The sequence below is a fragment of the Lepisosteus oculatus genome, chromosome 8 (genome assembly GCF_040954835.1).
Source record: "Lepisosteus oculatus isolate fLepOcu1 chromosome 8, fLepOcu1.hap2, whole genome shotgun sequence".
NCBI classification, from domain to species: domain Eukaryota; kingdom Metazoa; phylum Chordata; class Actinopteri; order Semionotiformes; family Lepisosteidae; genus Lepisosteus; species Lepisosteus oculatus.
Window position 1 is genome coordinate 41,921,559 of NC_090703.1, and position 27,705 is coordinate 41,949,263.

Sequence of the window (27,705 nt, forward strand, 5' to 3'; positions counted from 1 at the left end):
CTTTAAATTTTAAGTCATTATTGTTACAAATAGGGGTTATGAAAAAGGTGAATAACAGGAACTGACCTAGTAGATAAATCAATAAGTAAAATAAATAATCTTTATAAGGAATTTGCAGAGAATATACCCGTGTAGTTGGTATAGTTAGAGGCATGTAAATTGTTTGTTCTCTGGCACAGCTTTGGTGAAAAGAGCAATAATTCAGGTACATTAGGAAGTATTTATTAACAGTGAAAATACATACACTATACACAACATAAAGATACAACACACAAGTTACTCTATGTACAATATAAGTTGACAGACAACGCATCCCATAGACCAACATCCTACGCACCCTGAAAAACCCCAGAGTCTTACAAAGTGTTGAACTCTTAATGCTTACAAAGGCCAGATTAAGATAAAGCTGCCTTTTTTAATAAATAGAATACAACCTGTGGTTAAATCACAGCTGCAACCATGTTATGTTTTAAAAATGTTTTTTGTTATAACTTCACAAAATTGGACTTCATAGAACGGGTCTGAATACTTTTGCCGGACATTGTACCTGTATACAGTGCCTTGCGAAAGTATTCGGCCCCCTTGAACTTTTCAACCTTTTGCCACATTTCAGGCTTCAAACATAAAGATATAAATTTTTTATTTTATGTGAAGAATCACCAACAAGTGGGACACTATTGTGAAGTGGAACGAAATCTATTGGATTTTTGAAACTTTTTTAACTAATAAAAAAATGAAAAGTGGGGCGTGCAAAATTATTCTGTACTTCTGATCCTCTATAGAAAATGTAATCTACACTTTTACTGAAGTTTTTTCACTAGCGTTAACAGAGTATTTTATATATCACAATTAGGTTTTATGGCATTGGACTAATATGAAGAGCAGGATCCTTTTACAATCATTTAAAAATGCTTCAAGTTTAATAAATATATTAATTCTAGTAGTTCCTTAAAATGAATTCCCCTGTAGTGAATTTCAAGACATAATGAGTGATGCATCCCTGTGAGTCACGTTAAATATATAATTCTATCAAATTTTAATATTAAGTTCAACATCTAAAGTTGCCACAATGTTTAGCTTTGACGGTTATGTATGCTTCCAAAAATCAACTCCCACCTCTTGTAAAATCATTCATACTTTTTTATTCCTAATAAAATCTTCCTAATTTGATAATTCCTAATCAAAGTAAAATTAAATGTGCTTCATAAAAACATTCAAATTATTTTTGTCACAAAGAAGAAGGTTAGAGTCTCATTTTGTTTAATTAACATGTACAGACCTGTCTCTAATTCCCTGCAAATAACTTAAAATTATCTCCTTAAACTTCATTTAGTCTCAACCATGGTACTGAAGTTTCCTACTATGGTACTGGTACTGAAGAAGCTACACAGAGAGCTAATATTATCTTATATCATTGAATACAGACGACTTTATGGTTTCTAACAACACCACAAATGAGCATTTGTAAAGACCCTTTGATTAACTACAGCATCCAAAATAGTGTGTTAAATAACTAGGACAATAATGGCCTACTAAATTGAGTTATTTTTCAGAAAATCAGTCCAGAAAGAAAAAATATTGAGTGCATCAAAGGCATTTGCACTAACAAATCAAAGCATACAGTAATTAGTATGATATATCATCTTATATTAAGTTCTTCATGAAAAAAGCTTAGGTTGTGAACTCCCATTTCTGTGACCACACACAGTTGTGTGCTTCACAAATTCATGTTAGAACCATGAAAGTAAAAACTTAATAATATAAACAAATTCTCTTTAAATTAAATATTCATAAATAATCCTAAAAACACAATGATGAATATATCTTCTTTGATATTCATATGCAATTCTAAAGCCTTTACATTTCTTTCATCATAACATCTCCAGAGTTATTACTGATAACAAGTACGGGACAATAGCCACCTACCTCCTGGAACCAGACATGATCAGATTCCATATCTGAAACATTATTTCCCCAGAGAGCTACTGAAAGCTGTGTTCTATTTCTCTAGGAAGTGGACTAGTTGGATCCATTTCTTAACTTGGTGTTATCATTACACCACTATGGTAGTCTGTGGAACACAGAGTTGGTTGAACAGAGTTGGAACACTATGGTGGGTTGTGTACACAGAGCATAACAAATGTTGATAAAAATGTCAGTGAAATTGTAACTTTCATATCATAATATACTATATATTCTATCATAATATATATTCTCAGTAAAAAATAATAAAAGAGGATGAAAGAGGACCAATCCATTGGCTCATAAAGTTTCTGAAACATTATGTTTTTTTGTATTTGCATATTTAGTCACAATTTGACCAGAAAGTTTAATCCATATTATTAATCTATTAAATAAATTTACAGACTGAATAATTTAAAAACCTATATATGGTCAATGATACCACAGACTTCATTCTGAAATCATGTTGTATTCTTATCGTAACCCTAAAGGAACAGTTTATACATTTGGATAAGTCTAAAAATTAGGTGGATAAATGAGCTGTATTTCTTTAATACAAAAACAAGACTTACTGTATAGTAGTAAAAGATGTTAACTGATGGAATTTTAAGAGCTGCTAGAAAAATAGGAACAGAAAATGCTTGAAAAGAGGCATGTTTTAAGGTTAGTGTCAGAGCCATTCATCTAAACATGAACCTGACAGATGAACCAAGTACTGACATGGAAATTTTAAATCATTCCTTACCAATTGGAGAGAAAAAAGTTTTTAGAGACAGGGCTGAATGGGTGCCAATTTCATTTCACCTGTAACCTCCTACAGCTGTCAGTGGGAATTGTTCCTCTTGACTGCTTATCAATTATCGTGCTACCTAACCTGTTTTGCTGGGGAAGTTTCAACTCTTCAGCCTTTTTATATCCACTCTGACTGACCTAAGAATAAAGACTACTGTGGAAACCGATTATTTAAGTTTGATATGGATAAATAGTACAAATTAAACTATTTTTTCTCACATCCCTTTATATTATAAAATGTATTTGGTGTTACGTTTTGGAGAAGCAAGAGACCTACAGCTCCTCAGCTTACCTGTACGGCTGATCAAGTGCCAAGATGTATTTGGGGTGAGACCTTGTACTGAACATTTTCTTGTTACAGACAGAAAGTTTATTGGTGGTTTCAAACGTAGTCAGAGCTAAGAGGTGCAGGTGAAGTTAGGAATGCTGCAGAATGACTACAGATGCTCAAATTGTGTTATGCATTTTAAGGTGGCTCATTTCCAGATACATTACTTGTGAATTATACAAGGTGTGTGACTAGACTGACTTTCGCTAATCTTATATTTCAAATTTTCATGCCAGTTAAAAAGCAATAAAAATCGAAAGAACTGCATCAGGATCCAGTAACTTAGTCTTTTTTCTTACCTAAAGAAGATTTAATTATGTGCTGATACATACATCATTAAAAATCTTCCTCATGACTGGCTACCTGCCAATGTCAAGCAATGTCATTATAGAGGAGAATTCAGCTGTTACTAACTTTTCATTAAAAATGCTAATAAATCATTTATCTTTTGGTTCTATGGTGGCGGGAGATGGTATCTGAATAGGTTTAGTATTGTTGCAAAAGATGGAATCACAGATGGCAAATTCTACTTTATTTTATTCTGTTAAGGATACAAGGTGTTGCAAGAAAACAGGTACAATTGGGACAAAAATGAGGATGCACAACCCTTAAAAATTAGCCCATATTACATTAAACTATAAGTGCCCATTGCAATGCATTCAATTTTAAAGTCTGCTTGACTTATATATTATTAAACGTATTGGTACCAATATTCCAACCACTGAAAATTTCTTAAATTCTTGCAGGAAGTAATGCAGACTTAAGCAACTGTTTTTAATAGCAAAGACATTTTGAATACAAAAATAATATGAGACCCTTGGTATCTGAATTAACATTACGAATCATTCAACAAGTCCATCCATCCAACCATTATCCAGTACAGGAGCATAAGAAGGCAAGGCAGCAATGCAAACCATTGTGCCACTGTGGTGCCCCCTTCAATAAATTGTACAAAACTGAATCTTAAGATATACTTGTTTAGATAAACATATAAAAGATAAGAACTTTTTCTTAAGTTTTGAACTCCTTGAAAAGTTTAGGGTATAAGACACTGTACTGTGTAAATCTGGATCATATCACCATTAACTCCTTCCTCTTGAAACAGCTGTAAAAAAAACAACAGGCATATGTCGGTCACATTTGACCCATAGTAAAAAAATGTGAGTTTTGGAACCTTGTACATAGGAACCTACATCTTAGCCATATTGCTTCACCCCCCAGTTCCAAACCCAATCCAAACTAATTTTCCACAAAGTGCTCAAGACAAGATTGCCAAGGTATGGGTTTTCACTCACCTTGTCTCAAGAGGGATGTTGCTGTTGAGGACCCAGCTGTTGTGCAGCTGCACACTGTCCTGCTGCGTGTTTGAGGAAGAGTCCCCAGCAGCTTGGCTGGTTTGACTGCGGGCCGGCATGGTATTTCTCTGTAGAGTTTCTCCTGAATGTGCTGGAGGACGGGCACAGGTGCAGGCGTGGGGTGGTGGAGGAGGTGGCGGGAGAGGTCTGAAGGTGAATTGGCCTTGAGGACTGCTGGGCATTTCTGTTTAAAAAAATCCCCAAGAAACTTATTTTCAAAGCAGTTCATGTAATAGTTTAAATTCTAAATTACATCTCATTTTCTTTCAAGATCAACTGATGTTATTCATTTTCTTTTTATTAAAAAGGTCAGACACAATCATTTTTTGATTGGCACAAGTCACAATCCTCCTCCCTCCTCTTAAGGGCGCTCCGACCTTTTTGTATTTGAGTTCATTTCATGCTCCTGTCCCCTGTTTGTCCATCTTTATTTAAGGCGGACGTTCCCGCTATGCCTGGCTCAGCATTGGGAGATGGACGCCCGGAAGCCCGCCTACCAGCGGGTCTAGGAGAGACCCAATGGCATAGGCTTCATAACGGCATCCTGACCATCTGAGTCCGGGGCTCGGAATGCCCGGCCTTGTTACCTTGGTTTTATTCCCTGTCCCTGTTCCGGATTCCATTCTGGATTTTAACCTTGTTTATCTCGTCTTGGATGGATCACCCGGTTTTGGACTTTGGACTGCACCCTGGATTTTCCCCTTGGACTGTCCGAACTTGTTTGCCAGTGCCACGCCCCCCGAGCACCGTCGTCACGCCCACCTGTCTGTCAACCCGTCCTAATCCTGCTGTACCTTCCCCTGATGTCCTTCTCCACTTACTTCCGGATTATATCGTCTGCATAGGGTCCTGAACTACGCTTCACAAAAGCCTGGACCAGCTTCTGTTACAGCACATTTCAATTTAACTCCAGTGAAAGGTTTGTGACGACACAAAAGTTTTTTTTAGGATTTTTTTTCTAAATCCTAAAATATACTACATGTCAATTATAATTATGTTTACACAGAGATGTGTATCAAATAGATCAAATGTTTGTAATCTTTTATACAGAATATATTCAATCATTGCATCTCTAAATATGTACTAATATTTTTAAAATGTAATAAGAGAAGTCAAACAAAGTGGACCAAATTCTAATTAAATTTACCATGAGATAATTAAAAGTACATTAACAAAACATTGGAGGCTATGAATATCTACTACTATTGACTTCTAAAAATATATATTTTTGTTTAATACTATTAAATTCTTAATAAATTGATGCAGGATGAATACATACCATCATAATACACGAAACTACACTGGCCTGAGATTATGCTGGAAACAAAACATTGAAAAAAAATCCATTTCTTTCCTTGACCTTGAGAGGTCTGATCAGGAGTTTCAGATGCTTATACATTTTGGTTAATTCAATATTGGAGACTTAATCCACTTAATGTATCTGATAAGCTCACCTAATTTTCTGATAAGAAATATAAGAAGGCAGGAGTACTGGTGGGAAAAGGATGTGCTTGTTAACAATAGTACCCTGACTTGTCATTGTGCTGTAAAAAGTAGTTCCTTATGACCTTTGGAGGCTCCAAAATCCTGTCATGACTGTCAAGAAATATTTCCAGCTGTGACCATCCCAATAGTTTTGTTGAAAGCAATTCAATTCTGTTTATTTGGTTTCTTATATTGATATTATTGTTGTTGTTTCTTTTATTGGACATTGTTTTATAAAAGTGTTTCAAATCCATCCACACCAAGATAATCATGCAGTTACTGTATTTCAAATTCAGGGGACATTTACAGTATCATTGAATTTGTTCCCTGGGATAACTGTCATCCATTTTAGCAGGCATTAGTAGTTCCCTTCCTTAGATTGATATATCAGAGCACACATGAGGTTAGGAGTATGTTAGCTGGCATGATTAACACAGCTGTTGTCTTCATACAGTCATGCAATTGACAGCCACCTCAAAATTTAGACAACCTCCTTCAAGGGTGTTTGTTTCTTCAAACATTAAATTGCTTAGTTTAATACTTTTGCAGTTTTATTTAAAAGTGACATGATAATTTTCTTCTGGAGGAGACAAGATTGCGAAGGTCTTGAACAAGTATGACCAATCTACTCTAACATATTTATGTTCAGGTGTCACAAATCAATTTAATCCAGAGGTTTTATGCTCCCGCAATGTGACAGAATTTCAAACATTCTAAGGGTCTTATGTCAAGGACCTGTTTCTCTGCAGTTTCTGTCAAGAGGAATAAGTCTCAGATACATGTGAATCTCTTGTACTGTCACACCTGTTGTGTATTAATATGATAATAAGGTATTACTGTAGACCAAGAATGCATTTCAGGATTGACACTTTTCAAATACCAGTACTACTAGTTGTTTCTTGAATTGAATTGAGCCAAAAGTATAAAGTCTGCTCTGAAAAATTTTATTAACAAAATATGTGCTCCAATTATCTGTCTGTACTGCCTACTAGAACGATACCAATTGAGAAAAATAAGCATGTTCTGTATAATTTATAAAACTATTGGGGTAGAATTTATATTCATATAAAATTCAGTGTTGCACAGATTACGAGCTTCTAACCTGTAAATTAAATTCTGACCTGTGCCAAGTGCCCTTATCAGCTTGTACTCATGATTCAGATTTAAGTCTAGCAATTTATGATAAATATAACGCCATAACATAATGTATGAAGTAGCACAAATTGTTTGAAGAGGTTTAGAGTGGGGACCTGCTTCACTGGCGATTAGCACAGAACAAGTATAGGTTAATTCCAAACTAAACACAAAAGAAACAATAAAACACAAAATTTTAGTTTTGTCACCTGCAAATAGATTTTCAACATGTCAAAGCAACTGTCAGAGCAGTGAGGAATAAAGACATCCTCAAACTAAAAGTGTGCCATTACTTCAACACATCTTGGTGAAGTAATTGGTTTAAAATTGCAGTAAGAAGAAAGTTCTGTGCTTCCAAAGACATACTTTAGACCAAAAGTTTAAAATTGATATCTTTATTAAAAAAAGTTTTTTATGAGCTGCAAATAACTGATAGATGGAATCACACAAAGGTCTTAAAGGTCCACCATAACCAGTTGTGATCTTAACCTGAAAAAGTTTCTGGAAAATCATACAAATTTACAGAATGCTCATTTTTAACTCAGTTGAATGTACCAAATAAAATGGAATTTGTATTTCATGCTAGAAAATCCCAATGGTTTGTTTTTGATTCACATAATCCAATTCACGTCCTCTATAAAGGTTAATAGAATCATTTTGCAAAACAAATAAATAGAAAATCCATACCATACACCTTTTTCCCTCCTATTTGCTATCATACCGACCTCTGTGTCTGTAACACAACTGTGCCAAAAAGACAATGGAAGCAAAAATCATTTTTAGACTGTGTTCATGCATTCCCCACACAATTGAAAAACCTATTTTTAAATTTCCCTATGCATATACAGGTAGCTGCCTTTCATCCCCACCTCAAAATCTCTTTTGCAAATTTACAATAAACTATCCAATGGTTTTCCTATCCCCTACCACTCTTATCTCTTCTTTATTTTATTTACCAAACTTCTCTCCTGGTTTCATATCATATGGTTTCATATCTTGTCTCTGTCCTGTGCATACTGTACCCAAAGAAGGTTTAATTCCTTCTGATCTTTCATTATGGGATTAAACTTGGCTTGCACCTTTATATATTTTAAAGGAACACCATGCCTTTGAAAAACCAGTCCTCTGAGGTGAAGGCTGACAGCAAATTCATGTATGATATGATTTGGTATACTGTATTTAGTTCAAGTACAGCAAAAACCCAAACTATTTTAATGGCAGAGGATGTCTTTGACAAGGCGATCGTAAAACATCTCACCAAGACCGAAACTATTATCCTAAAGATAAACATGACTTTGATAGATGTATTTGTCCATGGCAGTTAAATTAAAATTCTAACTGTTCAATTTGATGTCTCCAGCAGATTTTAATTCTATATCTGAATAAACATAACCTGACAGTATTTCTTCCTGCAGGAATATTTTCTCTAATTCTGGAGACTGGACCAGCTTAGCCTGTTTGAATGTGTATAGCCTTGATTAGTTTGTCCAATAAATAATATTCTCACAGCGTTTTTGGCGTACTGTACATTATAGTAACACAATTTCTAAACTCTCAACATATCTAACTGCATGAAACAATCTGGAGTTGGAATCATTAATTATGTATGGAGGAACACAAAAAAATATTTATTTGCAATTTATTTTCAAATTGTAGAACAAATGGCCTGAATGTGGACTATTAAAATAGCTGTTGTATTACTGTATTACTGTTTATAACTAAATTAATTATATTATCTTTTGTAAAAGACCAGAAGTAGTTTTTTTAATCTGATACTATTAATCACTTCTTTGTCATATGCCACTAGATTTTCCAGTTTTTTAAAACACAGTAATTCAACCAGCCATACTTTTTATGTATGACTGTACATTATTTAAATTTGCTTTACAACAGTATACATCGACATATATGTAAAGAGCTGTAAGATGGATCTAATATTTTTAATATATTTTACAAATGGATTCACTCTGAATTTGAATACAAATTAATTAGATGTGAGGGACTCTGGAAAAGTACAACTTGTAACAAAGAAATGAAAAACTTTTTACAATTCATTTCATTTAATGTCAAATATCACATTTCAGATCACACACACACACTAAACAAATGAAATATATAACAGAAAAAACACTTAAAATGTCAGTTCCTCCTTCATAATTTGTTTTAGTATTATATATTTAAGTATAATACCAATAAATATAATAATGTCTTTACAGCTGGCAGTATGATAATCCTTCTCACATTCTTCTGACATTTTAAACCGAAAGTGTTATAAATATGAACTTTGAGAAAGCAACACTTTACCTTCCAGTAATTGTCTATTTTGATGTAATATTTCATTGTTCTACCTAGCTGTTTTAATGGAATGTGTTTTTGCTGTAAGGTTTTGATGACTGACAAATGTACCATCATGAATGCAATAAGGACCATGCCAATGTCATTAATGTTTCAGGCATACACTGTGAGAAAGTCAAAGACTTCAGCCTGTTTTCAAATGATGGTATTTTATCCATAATCAACAAAGATGGCTGTTAAGAGGCAATTGGCTTTTTATTGTGAAGGCTAAGATTAAAATAAATGACAGCGTACATCTTGGTGCTTTAAAATAAGTTAGAGGTTCTTTGAAGCATCTCTGATCTCCTTTCACAGCAACATTCAATGTGTTTTAATATAAAATAATTATTATTTCTTCAGAGAATACACAGGGAGAATTAAACATAACCAAACCAGGACCTTTCTGCCTAATGAAGACACGTTTTGTAAAGTGGTGGGTTAGTGCTGGCAAATGCAGAAATCACACAAGATCATGTTTACCTACAGTAGGAAGTCTTCTGATTACAGAAAACCTACTAACATGGACATATGATTTTTTAAACCAAAGATATGATCCAGAGAGGAAAAAGAGGCAAAGCCAAAATAATTGTAGATGCTTTACAAACAAAATTCACTGCTGAAGTTAAGAAAAAAACAATCTTTGTAGTCTGAGACCACAGAGGCTTAGACGTCAAAGAGTGTACACAGCACGGATAATAGGCAGTAGCAGCAGATGGCACATTAGAGGGCTTAGTCAATGTAGGTTTGGGGAATAATAATAATAACAAAAGTAGAGTGAACATAATTTTTTCAAACTTGATCTTTGTGAACATCACTCACATAAACACTTCCTACATACACACAAATCTAATTATCATGCATCAAGGTGATATGACATATTTTGAGAAACGAACACTACATGTACACATTTTAAAGGCTAAAGCTGTTTTCTTTATTAATCCAAGCCAAGTTCAAAACTGTATTCCTAAACTCAGTGTAAAGAGAACTCATGTTACCTGATACGTTGATTACAGTGTTACTTTCCCCAAAAAATCTGATTTAAATTAGTGTTAAGTCTTTAACTTCCTTAGGTTACATGTCCTTGTTATTATTTCCGGAAATAGCTCAAGTAGGTAGTTGTGTCAGCATCTGTAGGCTTCAAAGAAAAAGGTAAAAGTTTATTCCATGCTGAAAGGAAATGAAAGGAGACACAATGTTTTAGCTGTGGAGCCTTCTTCAGATGTGGAAAGCTCTGCAGCCAAAATGTTGTGTCTCTTTTCTTTACACTTTCAGCATGGAGTAAACCTTTACATGTTCATTTTCAGAAATATATTATTTCACTCGTTTTCAGGTTATCCTTCAGTAAAGCACTTTATCACATATAAACTTGTTAAATGTAAATACTTAATCATGCTTTCACGAGCATTAATGACAAGTTTAAAAGTGCCCTTCAATGTTTTCTCTGAATGTTTTTATCTCATTTTTCAAAAAGATGAGCCATTGGTATTAAATGTTCCTTTATCTAGTTCTGAGAGTATTCAACATGAGGCATACTGAATTCTTGCATCCAAACACTTTTGAGAACAATCAAAAATCTAAGATATGCAATATATTATTAGGCAATTTTTTTATGTTTGTACATACAATAACATCCTGAAATAGAAAACACTTACTGTATCTCTTCACTGAAATCAACATTTAATTTATATTTACCGTGTACTGATTATTCAGATAACCTGCACTACCTCTTAGCTATAGCTTAGCTTTCCTCAAAAAATGTGGATGCATTGAACTGCCATTAGGCTTATGAGTCAATCTTTTTTATTATTTTTTAAAGAGGGTCTGATATAAATTCCTTGGTGACAAAAAGACAAGCAGGGCAGGCATTTGACAGAAGGAAAAAGAGCAGTGCCCTCCAGTGTATTGCTACCAAAGCAGTAAATCACCTGATGGTTAAAGTGTACAGCACATTTGAAGCATTGTTGGCAGGATCTTGTGACCGAATATACTGCACGTTTTGGTTCAGGACCCACATGGAGGACAATGTTCCCATGAGCCACGACACAAAGGTTGCTGGGGTCTGATTCACTTCAATGTATCACCCCTGCTGGGTAGTCTCTCCATTATGCCAGGTCAGCTTTTCCAGGGTTCAGTAAGTTTTCAGCACATGCTGATCAGGTATGTGGGGTGAAAAGGGAGTCTGGCTTCATGGTGGTAAGGCTAAAGAGTGCTCATCAATCTTAACCCTCTTCAGTCATGCATGCACACCAGAATGCAATAGGGAATTGAACATTCAGTATAAGCCACTAAGTAAGGAAGCAGAGTTGTGTCTGAGTTGTGTCATTAATACACGTTATTGAGATTAAAAACAAAAGTTTGAATTTGAGAAATTAAATTAACATTACTATATATATTTTGGGGATTTCTAGCATCAAACCAAATTGGGTTCTTAAGAGTAAAAAACATGTTCACTAGCTGAAAAGACATTTCATTTATAAGTCCTTTAATTTTATACATAACAATATTAACTACTTTTTAAAAAACAGATCAGTGGATGATGCTGTCTCCCTAGCTCTACATACAGTACAGCCTTGGACCACCTGGACGCTAAGATTTCATATGTGAGAATTCTGTTTGTGGACTACAGTTCATCATTCAATTCCATCATACTTAGTCAACTGGTGACAAATCTCAGGGGATTAGGACTGTGCAACTCTGTCTGCAACTGGGTGCTGGACTTCCTAATCCAGAGACCACAGGTGGTGTGGATAGGTAATAAAACATCAACACCACTCACCCTGAGCACTGGCACCCCACAAGGCTGCTGTCTGAGTCCACGGTTGTACTCCATGTTCACTCACGACTGCACAGCAAGACACAGCAACAACTGCATCACTAAATTTGCAGATGACACCACTATAATAGGCCTGATCAGCGATGATGATGAGTCCACTTACAGGGATTAAGTCGTACAGCTGCTGAGGTGCTGTCATAGCAATAACCTGCACTTGAATGTGAGTAAAACAAAAGAACTAATAGTGGATTCAGTATTGATGGAACAGAAGTGGAAACAGTCACCAGCTTTATGTTTTTGGGAATTCACATTTCTAATGACCTAACCTGGACAGTGAACATGGATATTATCTTGAAGCACTGCTGCACCATTGAGAGCATCCTCACCAACAGGGATCACTGTGTGGTATGGCTACACCTCTTCTCGTGAGAGAAAGGCACTGCAGAATATGGTGAATGTGGCCCAGAAGATCATAGGCTATGGTCTCACAGAGATTAAACAGCTCTACGAGGACCCCTGCTGAGGTAGAAGTCTGGCCATCACAGAGGACAGTTACTACCTCGGTGATACAAGACCATACCACTCGATTCTTCAGTAGCTTCTACCCACAAGCAGTCCAATTGGCAAACACATTTGGCATTGCCCCTTAGACCACACCTACACCATCTACCTCATTGTAATTTTATTTGTTTGCACATCTGCAGTCATTGTTTACATGTCTGCATTTTTAACAATCAAGAGACTTTCTGTAAGTAAGAATTCCATTGTACCAGTACATGTACCAGTTACATATGGCAATAAAGTTCAAGTTCAAGTTAAAATGGTACCTGTCTGAAATGTTTACAATTCTGCACTTATTGACACCAAGATGTTGTTTCTTAACAAACCACTAAATTTTTAAAGTGAAACAAAATTGAGGTCTAATTAATACAACTACCAGTTATAAAGTCGTTTTTGGTATATCTTTCTTTTTTGAGGCTTCTGATGCATGTATTACAAAAACAATCTATCAGATTACCAATTTATCATTAAACATCCAGGCAGTTAAACTCCTTCTCCTTTACAGTACCGCTAAGCACACAACTGTGTGCAAAGATGTTTGTTTTCATGGCATTATTAAATATCAGCATATTCTTCAGCTCTGGGGAAAATGCACAGATTTAGTTTTAATAAACAGTATATTAAATCATAATTATAATTTTAATATTTAATTAATCAAATTACCAAACAACTTAAATCGACTTAGTTAACTCCATTAAGAAAAAATAATGAGATATTGATTATAATTTTTTATTTGTACATTGAAAATAAGAACAATTTAATTAATACTTAATTCATTTACAGTACGTTCCTCTACTGAAACATTATAAACCTCCTCCAAAGAAAATCATATACAATAGATATACTATAAATTCATGCAAAAGGGTTAGAATGTGTTTGTGTTATTTCAAAGGTGTTTTTCTAAAAAAGGAATGGTGTGGCAATAGTGTGACACTACTGGCAAGCCAGTCCATATGGATAATATTCAAATGTGTGTTCTCCCACACATGAAGCTTAGTTAGACATACTGTAATGCCAGCAACTGTCAGACATTCTGACAAGTCCTAAACAGTCATATACTGTACTCTACCATATTAACCTTTTTTAAAAAGAAAGAAAACAAGATGTTGTATAATTGTTATGCTGATTGGCAAGCACTCTGATCTCAAATCACTGAACTGCTACAGAATTAGCTGGACATAGCAGTGAAACGGCAACTGAAACCAGCAACATAAAAAGTATTTTATCAAATTTGTACATGATTACAACCAGACAACAATGAATAATGATGCACTGCTGAGCAGTCAACAATGGGTAATAACACACTGCTTAAATGATGACAAAATATCTAAATTAGCTGCATCTCTGATTGGAACAAGAAAATAAAAAATGTCTGGAGTCAAATGACAGAAAAACCTGCCCTCTGTTGCATTTTCATACAGATCTAAAAATGTATAACTGTGACAGCTAATATGTTTCAGTATTGAAAACCAGTTTACTCCTCCTGAACAACATACAGTAGGTGTGAACAGCTGTACTGATCCGTTTCAAAATAATTTATTTACTCTTGCATTAAAAATCACAATTAAAAAAAAAGTTTTGCAGTTTTAGCCATGGGGAAGTTAAATGCCTACTCTGTTAATGCACGATAACATTTCCCCTAAATGCTTCCTTTCAGCTAAAAATTTAATTACATGGGCTTGTAAACAGACCTATCTTTAAAGCAAATCCAATGAACATCAGCTAAGTGAGGTATGCCACTGAGCCTGTGTCTGTGGTAAGTACACTGTTTTCTAGATTATTTACCGATGATTTTTTTAACCAAGAATTTTAATGCTCTTTTTTTAAATGTGAGACATACTATATAACAATACATGTAAAACACATTAACTTGAAGTTGTCCTGGGAATGTATATTTTTAAGAACTGGTGTGGAGTAGCACTGCATTGGCACTTGAGCTGACCGCTACTCCCTCTAGTCTTTTGAACTGCAAGAACATAAGAAGGTAAAAGTAAGGGGAGGCCATTTGCCTAGTAGCTAATTGATCTGGGGATCTCACTTGATCTTGAAAGAAGGTAGGGTTCTAGACAACCATGCCCTTTTGCATACTGTATAAAGGTGCTTGTGTTCTCAGGGTTCAACAAGTTTCAGTTCACCACAGCACTTCATGTTTCACAGTTTATTGTGAAGTCCAGTCAGTACCTTTCATGACTGAGTATACAATACATGAATTAGGTCTTCTTGCACTATTCTTCATTCAAAAATAAAAATGTTCAGTTCCTTCACCTGTCAGTGCAGGACATTCTTCTGATAACAAAGTATCTGGTCAGGACTGAATCCAGAGCACTATACCTTTTTAGTAATATATTGTTACCACAATTGTATACAATATTGTATTATCAATATTTAGTATAATTTTAAAAGTACACCCCTTGGTTCAAATTCTACATTTTTAGATATACTGTATATCCTAACTGGCTGTTTGTTTGTTTGTTTGTTTGTTTTTTGTTCACTGCAGTGTCTAGAAGATAATCACGATTTGTCAAAATAAATACATTAGTCATTACATAATTAGGTTCCTCAAATCTGGTGCTTCCAGTCTTATATAATGAATATTTAATCTGTCTGCAAAAAATACTCTGAATATGTCCATCTGCCAAATGTTTGCCCATTCTTGAACATTATTAAAGTTCTTTTGCATTTCCTTTTTTTAGTTTCTACAGTGTTCACTACTCCTGCTGTTTCAGTGTCACCTGCACATTTTACTACATTTCTAACAATGCCAGAATCTACATCAGTGATAGCAATTTGAAAGAGCACTGATCCTAATAGGAATGAGTCCTTTAGGAGAAACTTTATCAAAACCCTCTTGAAAATCTAAATATGCCATATAATGTACTGTATCTATTACTGCTAATGTTTGTTCACTAAAGTGTGAGGTAAGCAAGACCTACCATTTCTAAATCCCAGCTGACAATGCACTAGAATCTTACTGTCATACAGATGATCCTTGGTTTTGTTCTAATTATTGTTTCCATAACCTTGCGTGTAATAGAAGCAAGACTTAATGGTGTATTATTACTTGTTGCCGTTTTTATGGATGCGTGCTACATTAGCAATTTTCCAGTCAATGCATACAAACCCTGACTTGAGGGACTGCTGGAAGACTTTTGTTAATGGCCTATGAATAACATCTCCTGTTTCCTGATTGGTAGAATACCAGCAGGCCTTGGAGATTTGATTATCTTAAGAGCTTCTAGTTCATGTTATACTTCTGCATCTACAGTATGCCAGTATTATTTAATATGAACTGTGTTTTTCCTCAGGCAGGGGCATGTTATCTATTTTATCCCCGGTAAACACCTGAATGAGACATTCATTGAGTACTGTATGTCATCAGTTTCCACTTATACACCTTTTGCTTTATCTTTACTGTATTGCTGCTATTATACTGTAATACTTGATTTTTACTATAGCCTCTTTTGCAACATTCTTTTCTATAATTTTATTGATCTTTCTTTCTGACTTGCATTTGACATTCCTTATATTCAGTTCTTTAACTAAAGTCTGCTCTTTTTTGATCATCTCATAAAGTTCTCTCTTATATTTTTCTTAATTGATATGTTAAGCCATTTAGACCACTGTTTTCTTAGAATTCTGCTATTTATTCTTTCCTGGTTCCATATTTATTATGTCCTTTTTCCTTCTAATAAATCTGTGTCATTTCTTTATAGTCTCTCTTTCTGAAATTCATAATCTTAATTTTAGACTCCAATATGTCAAAATAAAATTCAAAGCATAGAATATAATGATCACACTTATTGGTTCTCTCAACGTTTTTTTTTACTTTGTCTTGATTATTTGAAAAGACTAGATCAATACTAGAGCTCCCTTCAACAGGTGCTCTGACAAACTGCATTACAAAGCAATCATTATGGCCTCCTGAGTGGCTTTAAAAGTAAAGGCCAAATGCAGGTAGAACTCTATAATACAGGGGTTTCCCAAGCAGCAGCTCACATTTGAATTAGCTATGCTGAGCATAGGGTGGTGTTAGCTGTCCAGAGCTCTCTCAGATCTCGGTAAACAAAGCAACCCCTGTGGCCACCCAGACAGGCTTGTGGTGAGGGATATACTGTACCTCTCCTCCAATCGGCTCTGAAATTTCAGTACGAAGCTATGTGACCAGCAATGTGTAAAAAGATGAATGGCTGAAAAGTGTTTTCAGAGGAGTCTGCCTAGATTACTAGTTCATATACTCCCCTGTGTGCAGTCACACGTTTCATAGCTGTGAGCTGACATGAAAAACATAAAACTGGCGAACCCAAATCAAATTTTTAGAACAAAACTTAATTGGAGTTTAAAAAAACAGTCATTATCCATGCCTACCATTTTAGGTTTTTGTGGCTATCCATCCTATGTGTTCTTCCACAGTCTACATGATGAGAAATATGCTAGACAAAGTATTGCAGTATTGTAATTCAAAATTCAGCTACAGTTAGAATTGGCAGGGTTTGGGTGAAATAAAATAAAGGTGGTATAGTACTACTATACCATCAACAACAACATTCTTCCCTACTACAGCAAAATAATATACAACAACAAGTTCTAAAAGTTGATCATATTAAATGGTATGGTTTTAATGGAGACACTTAAATGTCTTTATGTATATAGTAATTGTTGAAAAAAACAACAACAAAACAATCTCCTTATTTTAAAAATGCATAATCAATACAACACTAGCATCAGAATTTCCTAAAATAAATTTGACAGCAAACTCTTTGTAATGTTCAAATTACTTAGTTTGAATCTGTTTCCAAGACTGATCAGAACAAGGAGGGAGAGGTGAGGATAGGTTCCTTCTTCACTCTCCTTCTGTCCATGTCTTCTTCTCTTCCCTTTACTACCTTGCCTCTGTTTTATATTATGTTCAATGACTGTTATATGTTCATGCTTTATTATGGATATATACTAATGGAAAAAAGAAACACAACACTTCCTCCTCAACACTCTGGCCCTCCCGTCTGTGTGTAACAGGCTGAAGAGTGACTCATCCGTGAAGAGGACCTGATGCCACTGCTGACGAGTCCATTGCAGCCTCTGTCTGGCCCAAGCCAGTCAGGTGTGACGTCTAGGAGAGTGTGAGCAGAGAGCCTTGCTGTAAAGCCAGCCGCATGGAGCCTCACTGTCCTGTCAATGATGCGGGCATTGTGTCTGCTGGCAGTTTCAGCAGCAGTACAGGTGGCAGATCTGAAATGATCTCTCAGATGGACCAGTCTGATGTGTCGGTCCTGCTCTGGTGTGGTCACTCGAGGGCGACCGGATCTTGGACAGTCATCTGTCCTGCCGATCTGCTGAAATCTTCTCTGCAGTCGGGACACAATGGAGCGGCTTACTCAATAGTGTCTGGCAATGCTTGCACATGACATAGTAAGTCTGCAGCATGCCAATGACCCTCTACCTTGCTTTTGGTGACATTCGAGGCATTATGGAATGCACAGAAAACTGACTAAGTGTGATCTTTTTCTTGCAGTGACCTAAGCTGTGAAATAAGGCCTTTGTAAAGGTGACCTGATCGGGCATTGTTCCACCTGGACCTTGTTGGGTAAAAGTGCACCTAACGAGCTTTTGTGTGATTGGCAAGTTGCAATGTCTCACTGCACAAGCTGTATTGCTGGTCAGAGGGCTTAAAACAAATTGACAACATTTTGTGAAAGTACATAAGCTATAACTATAGTATTCTCATTCCAGAAAATGTTGTGTTTCTTTTTTCCATCAGTGTATATAACAGAAACAGCATTTGATCATCTGTATTGTCTCTTAACCCACCTATGGCCAGGAAAAAAACTCAATTCTGAGCAAACACCTTAGAACAATACCCATTGATTTAAGCTTCCTGAGTAAGGCTTTTAGTAGTGCAATTAATATGTGACCTGCAAACATTCTTAGACTTTGCTATTATTATTATTATTTTTTTTTAATTTATAAATAATAATTATAACAATAATAATTGCTTACACTTATATACCGCTTTTCTGGACAGTCCACTCAAAGCGGTTTACAGGTAATGGAGACTCCCCTCCACCACCATCAATGTGCAGCCCCACCTGGATTATGGAACGGCAGCAAAAGTATGCTAGTCTGTTCACCACACACCAACTAACAGTTGGGAGGAGAATAGAATGATGAAGTTAATTTATAGATGGGGATTATTAGGAGGCCATGATTGGTAAGGGTCAATGGGAAATTTGGCCAGAAAGCTGCTGTAACATCCCTACTCTTTTCAAGAAACACCATGAGATTTTTTAAGGACGGTGCCTTTTTACACTATAGTGCCCCGTCACTAAAGTGGGGCATTAGGACCCACACAGACTGTAGAGTGAGTGCCTCCTGCTGGCCCCACTAACATCTCTTCCAGCAGCAACCTTAGTTTTCCCATAAGGTTTCCCATTCAGGTACTAACCAGGCTTATACCTGCTTAGCTTAAGTGGGTTGCCAGTCGTGACCCAATTAAACTGGGATGATCAGATGTATGTATATTTCAGTATTATACAGTATGTAATCATTTTCTGTATGCTTTTTTTCTGTAACGTCCATGTACTGACATGATGCATACTGTGCCTTTGCTCAGTATCATTAGAAAAAAACATCTTGCGATGTAGGGTTGAGGTCATTGTTTCCAGCTATACCCCTATTTATTGTGAAATTTTGTATCCCTTATTGGCCCTTTCAAGCCTAAAGAAATTCATGTAATAAAAAGGACGAATTAATTATCTGAGACGATTCCAGTTACTGAGAGCAGGGCACCTTGAATAATACAGAGACTACTGGATTAAGAAGATAAAGCAAACCAACCTGAAACAACTTCTTAATAGGAAAACCAGCACATTCACTTTTTCTGTGTATCTTGTTATTCACCCGCACACACAATGTCCATGTGGGAATCTGCCTGAGAGACTTGGCAATGCAGGAGACCAGAATCCAGCTGTAGTCACCAGTGGCTCATAGATAATAAAGAAATTCCCTGAATGTGCTTGGAGAATACCAACACGAAGCAATGCAGTCTGCCAAAGTTAAAGATTTAACATCTTGTTATCAGTTCTGCAGCAGTTTCTGGAATGCTTGCAATTGTTGCACTGAATTTTAAGCATGTTTAGGGGTAGAAAATGACAGTTTATAAATGCATTACACACACTCTATTAAAACTCAAATAAATATTAATAAAGCACTTATATAGGAGAATTATTTGTGTATTACACACATACAATTAATCATTAGTAGATAAGCAGTGACTGTATTTACAGTAAATCCTCCGTTTAATGACGTTTGTTACTGCTTGATATCCGTTAAATCACAAATGACCAAAAACAGTATTTTACGAAAAAAAATATATACTTAAGCAACTTCTATAGGTCACCATTGATCTTTCTGAATTTTAATCCTATGTTGTATCTATTATTACCTCTTTTTATTATTTGTGCATTTTACAGAACTTTTTTCATATTATTATTATTTTTTTGTATTTTTAAAATGATTATTTTTTTTAATTTGCTAAAGCATACAGTATATAAAACAAAATTTTAAAGACAAAATTCCCCTTCAGCAGATTTTGTCTATTGAATCTGATGTACATTAAAGTGAAGTATGTTTTACTGTGGGTTTACTGTATTGTTCATTTTAAACATTAGATTATGAAGAATTTTTAAACAGATTTTGTAGCCCATAATGTTATCAAAAATTATGTAGAAAATATCAAATTAATAATCTTTATTGTTCCAATACCATTGCATAGAAATGTCTATTACTAGATAGTTATGTGAAAATAATAAAACTGAAACAAAACAAGAAAAACAATATAATCAGAGCACCCATTAAGTGGTTTTCAGAACGGCCAGCTCAGGGCTTCAATCCAATCTTTGTTTTAAGCCTCTTTTTTTCTATTCTATCCTTTTTAGAAGATCATACAGAGCCATTACAGCAATAATGTAAAAATTCTAGGGAAGTTAGGGCATTCTGACAGCAATGTACTCCATGCTGTTATCATTAACTTGTTGTTCAAGAAGGCTACGATTAAGCAATTAAGCATTATATATTTTAGAAAAATAATGCTCAGTCTCATTTTCATTTCAGTGGCTTTATTATATCACTGCATATACTGTAACATATGGAATAAACAATAGCTATTAAAAAAAATACTGTAAATATTTTTGTATGGAGCACTTTATTATTACATATGATTTGATAATCATCCTAAAAAAGCACTAGCTCCCGTACACTCTAAACATTTTGTTGTTGTTGAGACAAAAGATAATTTCAAAAATAAGCATGGAATCAGATCCATAGCTTGTCTTCATTGAAGAATTGTAATATCACACTGTGTTCTTTTTCACAGCCTGTGGAAAACTCTTTACAATATGTCCTCATACTGTCTTAAAACTACTGTATTTTACTGCCCGAACCTCTCAGATTAAAATCACTTTCGTCAGACCAAAGAATACCTTGCCACAATGAAAGAACCTTGTCCTTCTGATGCACAGCAAAGTCTTGATACTGCTCTCTGTTGTTTTGGGACTAATTTGCTTTTTTCGCCCCCACACAGGCAGCTATTTAAACTTTGCATGACCTGACTTCTAATTCATAACACTTCTCTGTCTTCATCATTCAAGTCTGTGGCTATGACATTTGAAAACTACTGTGAAGATACCTTGACAAAACTATGCAATATCTGTAACTGACAAAATGTATTTTTTCCATATGTGTCTTTCTAACACATCCTTCAATCTTTCTGCACTGCTGCAATTTTTCAGATGTTAAAATCTTGTTTTTACACATCAGATCTGGGTTTGTGCCACCACCACAGCTTATAAAATTGCAGCTGACGAAAACAACATATGTTTTCCCACAACAGAACTTAATTAAGCAGAACCAGAGTTCAAGCTTAGTGTGGTAGCTATACAATGTAAGACAAAAACAATAGCATGGAAAATCATAAAAAAATAATGTTACAATTGCAAATGCTGTCTTATTGATGAGAAGTGTGCAACCAAAAGAAAAAAAAAATGTCGTCACAGATTTGTAAGTTACAATCACAATAATTATATTTTCAGTTTAAGTGCAACAAAATATAAAGTTCTGACAGCTGGTATTAATAGTATTTTTTGTTCTTGTGTTTTTATTGAAGTCTTTCTTTTGTTCTTTGGATTTTCTCCAAAGACTTGTGAATTAGAAATGTGAAACAATGATAGTACAAAGTGCAGACTTTGTGCCGTTAGCTACAAGGCAAAGATAACACAACCACCACTAAAGCCTACGGTACTTTCACAGGTACCTGACAGACATTTTTTTCAGGGTGCTTAAAAAATCCAAGAATTTACTTTTTTTTTAGATGTATATGTATGGTGGCCCAGAAGTGCTAAACAAACAAAAAAAGAGAGTGCATAAACAAAAAACAGCAACACAAACAAAAAAGAGTACACATACAAAAATGTAAAAAATGACATGAAATCTGTTGTTCTGCGAGATGGCAGTGTTGAGTGGAGTCCACTCAACTCTGAGTGTACGCACACTTTTGTTGAGTTTATGCACACTTTGTGCACTGCGTTGCTGTTTTTTGTTTGTGCACTCTTTTTGTGCACCATTTGTTGTTAGCAAACTCCCTTTTGTTCGTGCACTTTTTTGTGCACTCTTTTTTGTTTGTGTTGTGTTGTTTCTTGTTTGTGCACTCCTTTTTATTTTTTATTTTTGCACTTCTGGGCCACTGTATATACTCCATGTTTCATCTAATGTACTGTAACTTCTACTTACTGTATAAACACATGCACTCTGATACAGACTGATGACATGGGGTTTATGAATGGAATTACAACCTTGGTGCCATTAGGCAAATCTGAGTTCTTTTTAGCTTAAAGAGGATTTGGAAGAAATGCAAATCTGAAATTAAGTTATTATCCTGTCTACAGCTACTGTATCACATGGGTTCTGAGATTTTAATGGATCTTATTGTTATCTGTGTTTCTGATACATGGTTTCTTCATAAACATTTTTGTGAGTACATTTATGTGCTTTTAGTTACACTGTACTACGGGGAATCAATCTTTCAAAATTCAGTTTTTTAAAAAAAATTGAAATTATTTCCATCTCAGTGTAATGTTTTATTACAGTAGACTGGGTTTTTCCTGGGTGCAGCAGATCAGCGGTTTTCTTGTGTCATCTCATGGTCAATGAAACACTATCACTAACCTGAAAATGCTTCTAGAATTGAGGTTGGAATCACATAGCCCTTTTGAATGTTGAATGTAGATTCTTTTTCTCGCTGTTCCTTTTTGAAAAGTAAAGATAAAATCATTTTGTATTAAATATTCACTGACAAGACTTTTGCATTTAAGACTGGAATAGAGATAATGCACTGTGCAAGCCTGTGAACATTACTTTTGATTGGGTTTTGGGCAGTTTTAAAATCCTAACTGTAACTGCTGGTCAGTCATTCGGTCTATTCCTCTTATAGAAATTGATTTTCATGAGTGTTGTAAATCAATATTTAAGCACTGACAGATCTTAGATTGAACTGGAAACATAAAAGATTACATTTTTTAGGTTTAAGGGGAATAGTGAGATAATGTCTCAAGTCCACGTGACACAAACAAAAGGGCATTTAAGAACTATTGTACATTTCAAAGAAAAAAACTTTAAATCCATTTGTAAATTGACGTATCTTATGTACTGTATACTGTATATACAGTACTGTATTGCATCAGATACTATTTCAAGAGTAAAAGGGATCACAGCAGTAATATATTTTGTGTTTGTCTATGTTGAATTAGAAATCACGTATACACATTTTTAATATATGAATATTTTTATTTAAATTTAAATACTAGACACTTTAATGGGTGTAAGACTTTAAACACCAGCAAAAACTGCATACTGTAAATGTTTATATACAGTATGTACAGTATATCAGTTGCAATTTGACCAAATAGCACATCATCCCGAAGGGCCAAATTTCTTTTGCAAGGTTTTGCATGTTTACCACATCAGGCTTTGTAGGTACATGTAGTTCATAAACCTATATTTTTCCTTTCCAACTGAATTTTTCATGCTGCAGGCACAGCAAATAAGAACAGCTAACTCAACAACTTATGATGGTTTAAGTTTCTTAACAGAAGTAGTAGAAATTTGCATTAGATTTGAGAATCTCAAAAGACCCGGTGGTATTTAAAATGTTTCTTGACTTTAGTTTGCATATAAAGTGCTTAAATTTAAACTTTTGTCATTGCGATTATAAAAGACGACAGCACAGTGCACAGCCAGTCATTAAAGCAAGTTAACTGGAAAGACTTCCTGTTATCATTGTCGGTTTATGTCAGTGCCACCTGTTCCAAAGGTTACTGACTTGGTAGTCCTGGAAATACACGTAAATGGTGACAGCACTATTTCCATTCCAGATGATACCCTCCTTTCAAATGACAATTAACGCGGTCTGAATATTTATGAAGCAAACTGACTGGCAAGGACCCGAGGAAGTCATTATAAAGAAGAAAAGGCAGTAAAAAACAACCTACTTCTGAAGAATAAAATTTAAACGAGAGCTGAATCTTCCCTTTAAACTGCAACCAGAGCATCTGAATGGCTGTGGGATTTTCTATATTTTGTCCCCCTGTTACACCACTGTTACTGACTTTAAGTTATTTTATTAACAAGAAAAATGAGCACATGATGATTACTGCACCTTCACATTAAAAATATTTGATATAGCCAGCTTAAGTAGAATTAAATTAACCAATAGATTACGTTGAAGTAAAAATCAGAACACCCCTACTGTATAGTAGTCTAGCAACAGTCTATGGCACATTTGGTTTATACAGATGTTAATACTTTTTTAAAAAAATGTTTTTAAATTACAAAAATCTTGTATTGCTGTGTTAATTACAGAAGTATCATTTTATATGCAATTTTATATAGAAATGTATTCCAATGGAAGAAAATGCATCCAACAGGTCTATTTCTGCATTGCATACCATAAAAATACTTTGAACAGAGAAGAATGCAACAAAGAAGTAGATTGCTGAAACTGGAGTTTCACGTAAGATTTTGATCATACTCTAAGCAGGGATTGGCAACCTTTTGGAAGGGGTTGTGCCAAGAGTTAGCTTCTTCAGTTGTTTTTATGGATTTGCATGCCATTGATTTTTTTAATGTCAGTAATATCCCTACTTACATTTTGATTAATAAAAACATAATATTAAAGTATAATAATATCTAAATAAATTGATGTGCAAGTTACAGTATTCTTGCTCTTTCTTTCTCTTGCTGACCAGCACACAATCAACTGAGTGTTCAGTTGTTAACTAGCTGTTAATTAGGGACAAAGACCTGACTTGATGTGTGAAAATACGTGTTCACAGAGGTACTGTAGGTTGATCCAAATGCTGAGAACAGTGAAAATGCCACTTTCTTCAGTCAAATTTCACTGGCAGGGATTTCCAAAAGGTTATGATAGTGACGCTGTGATTGCTTTCAGTAGTCTCAAGTGTGTTTCACGGAAGTTCCACAAAAAGTAGTAAAGACCCTGCTTTGTTTTCCATACCTCACTATGGTCTATTTGATAGACTCAGTCTTGTCCACCTCATCCATGAAATGTTTGTCATATTTTGTCTGAAAATGTGGTTGGACACATTTATCATTTTTAAAAATTTAATTTCTTTGTTGGTTCTTAGACTTTTATTGAATGTGCTGCTTTCATTGCATGTATCATTAAAAATACGTTTGCGTGCCAATAATGACACACACGCTGTAAGTTGCTGACCCCTGTTCTAATGAATACTTTACTGCCTAATAGATCCAGCACAAAAGTGTATAGAATATATGTACAGTCACACATACACATAATGTAAATAAACACAGCAAAGTTCAATATACTGTAGGTATGCAAACATCAACACCTACGTGTGTGTTTTTGTGCTTGATCTGGTGTTGGTCACATTGTTGAATGGAAGGAAGATGATGCCCAGGAAAGCACAAAAAATCAAAATAGCTTTGCTACTGTCCATTGAACCTGCAGACAGCTGTTTAAAACAATTCAGATAAGAAATTATTCTCATAGCAGATGGTAAGGGATTGATAAAGCATCTCTGCTGACAGCTCCTATATTGATCTTGTTTCATGAAGTGATACAGAAAGGTCACAGGAAGTCTATCCATTTACCCTTAGTGTGGTTTTACTGCCCCTGTCACGCACAGATAGATTGGCAGAGCCAGGAGCAATTGTACTTTAACTGTGTGGTACAGCTATGTTTACCACTCCTGTGTTACAAGTAAAAGAGCTTTAATTCACACAGCTAAGACTAGAATCATTTTTATGAGCTTCCTTTTCTCTGCAAGTATTGATTTGATGTGCATTATTCACTTAAACAGCTTATCTGTTTCTTACAGAGAGATTCAAAAAAGGCTTCATGTACTTAAAAGAAATACAGTAGCAATGCTTGAGTGGTGTTACTAGAATAGAAGAAATAACTTTAAAGTGGATAACATGGCTTATCAAATAATTTTTAAAGACATGTTTTGGCAGCACTTGGTTTGAGTAGTATGGATATCTAAATACCTAGCATCATTGTAAGCACTTTAACATTAAATATGCAACTAGGATGTTACAAACATATTTTACCTCCTTTGTTTCATCCACAAAAATGATTTACTTGATAGATTTGTATACTTCAAAATGTACACATCATTTTATACCACTAAATATGTTTTTTAGACAGCAAAGGTGCCAAGGTGTTTGGGAGCTTAAAGGTCAGAACCTTATTTCTGAAGTTTGATTTCTCAAAGGTGTGTGTCTGAGTTGCAGTGAGAGCACAGACACATCCAGAAAAACACCAATATCAAAGTTTGTGAAGCTGGGACTAGATTCAAAGTTTTTGCTGTTTCATTAATTTGTCCCCTGTCCATGTCATTGCAGTTAAGGACAGTCATAAACCTTCCAGCTAAATGATCATACTGTATGTATACCTCCCCCTTAGAATGTGTCCACTTCAATACTGACAACATACACAGGAGAGTCATACAAAAACATTTGCCAATGCAGCTCAGTATATTACAAAATGAATAAATGAATCACATCAGTATTGATCAGTCTTGTTTGAGATTGCCCAGGTACAGTAGTCTAATTGTTTATATTCCAAACTTCATTTATTCAGGCAATGAGTTTTAAAATGTACACATACAATATCATCCATTTGTTGAGATAAAGCCAACAATCATGTCTGCTTTAGTGGATTAACCAAGCAGCACCAATTAATTTGAAAATTAAGAATGACACAGAATTGCTTTAAAATCAGAATACTAAGACAGTCTTTGACAGCTTCTTGCTGTTACCCAACAGTACACAGCTGTTAACTTCTTGAGGCTCTGTCATCCCTTAGTTTATTTTTTTCTTTGTCATAATTTGTTTTTATGAATAATGCACAATTTAAAATGTCATTTTGTAAAGCTAACTTTGAGGCAAAGTTAACCTGACATAATATTTTAAAGTTTCAATCCTGATTAAAGATTTATTTCAAATTACAGCTTTTATAATTCAACCACATGACATCAGTTTCCATTAATTGTACAGTACTTTACATTTTAAATTGATCATGTTATATCATATATAACATATGGAGCTACACCTAACTACACCCAATTTTTATACAATAATAGTGTGTTCATTATTAATATCCACTCTACATGTTTTGTAGTGATTGAAAATGGACAGCAGCAACAGCATTTCACTTCACTTGAAGTCTCTCATCTGCGATGAGCATTACATTTGTTTTAAATGTTGAGGGATTAAAAAAAACTAAAGATCTAAAGATACCTTAAGATAAAAATATATTTTGAGATTAATAGCTTAAAAGAATTACAAATGCAATTGATTCCATCTTGCATTTATAATTACTATCAGTATATTTTTCTTGTCATTCAATCAACTCCCCTGCCTTCCTCGAACATTTAAACTTCAAACGAGTT

The 27,705-nt window shown here is 34.8% G+C and overlaps 1 protein-coding gene across 4 annotated transcripts in view; it reads right to left on the reverse strand.

The window, feature by feature from the left end:
• The window catches only part of tenm1 (teneurin transmembrane protein 1), a 342,106-nt gene that overhangs the window by 127,904 nt on the left and 186,497 nt on the right, over window positions 1-27,705 (reverse strand). For all 4 annotated transcript variants that reach the window (XM_015351452.2, XM_015351454.2, XM_015351453.2 and 1 more), the window contains one exon: window positions 4,378-4,621. In XM_015351452.2, coding sequence (XP_015206938.2) covers window positions 4,378-4,621 — 244 coding nt within the window. The remainder of the gene's footprint in view (window positions 1-4,377; window positions 4,622-27,705) is intronic.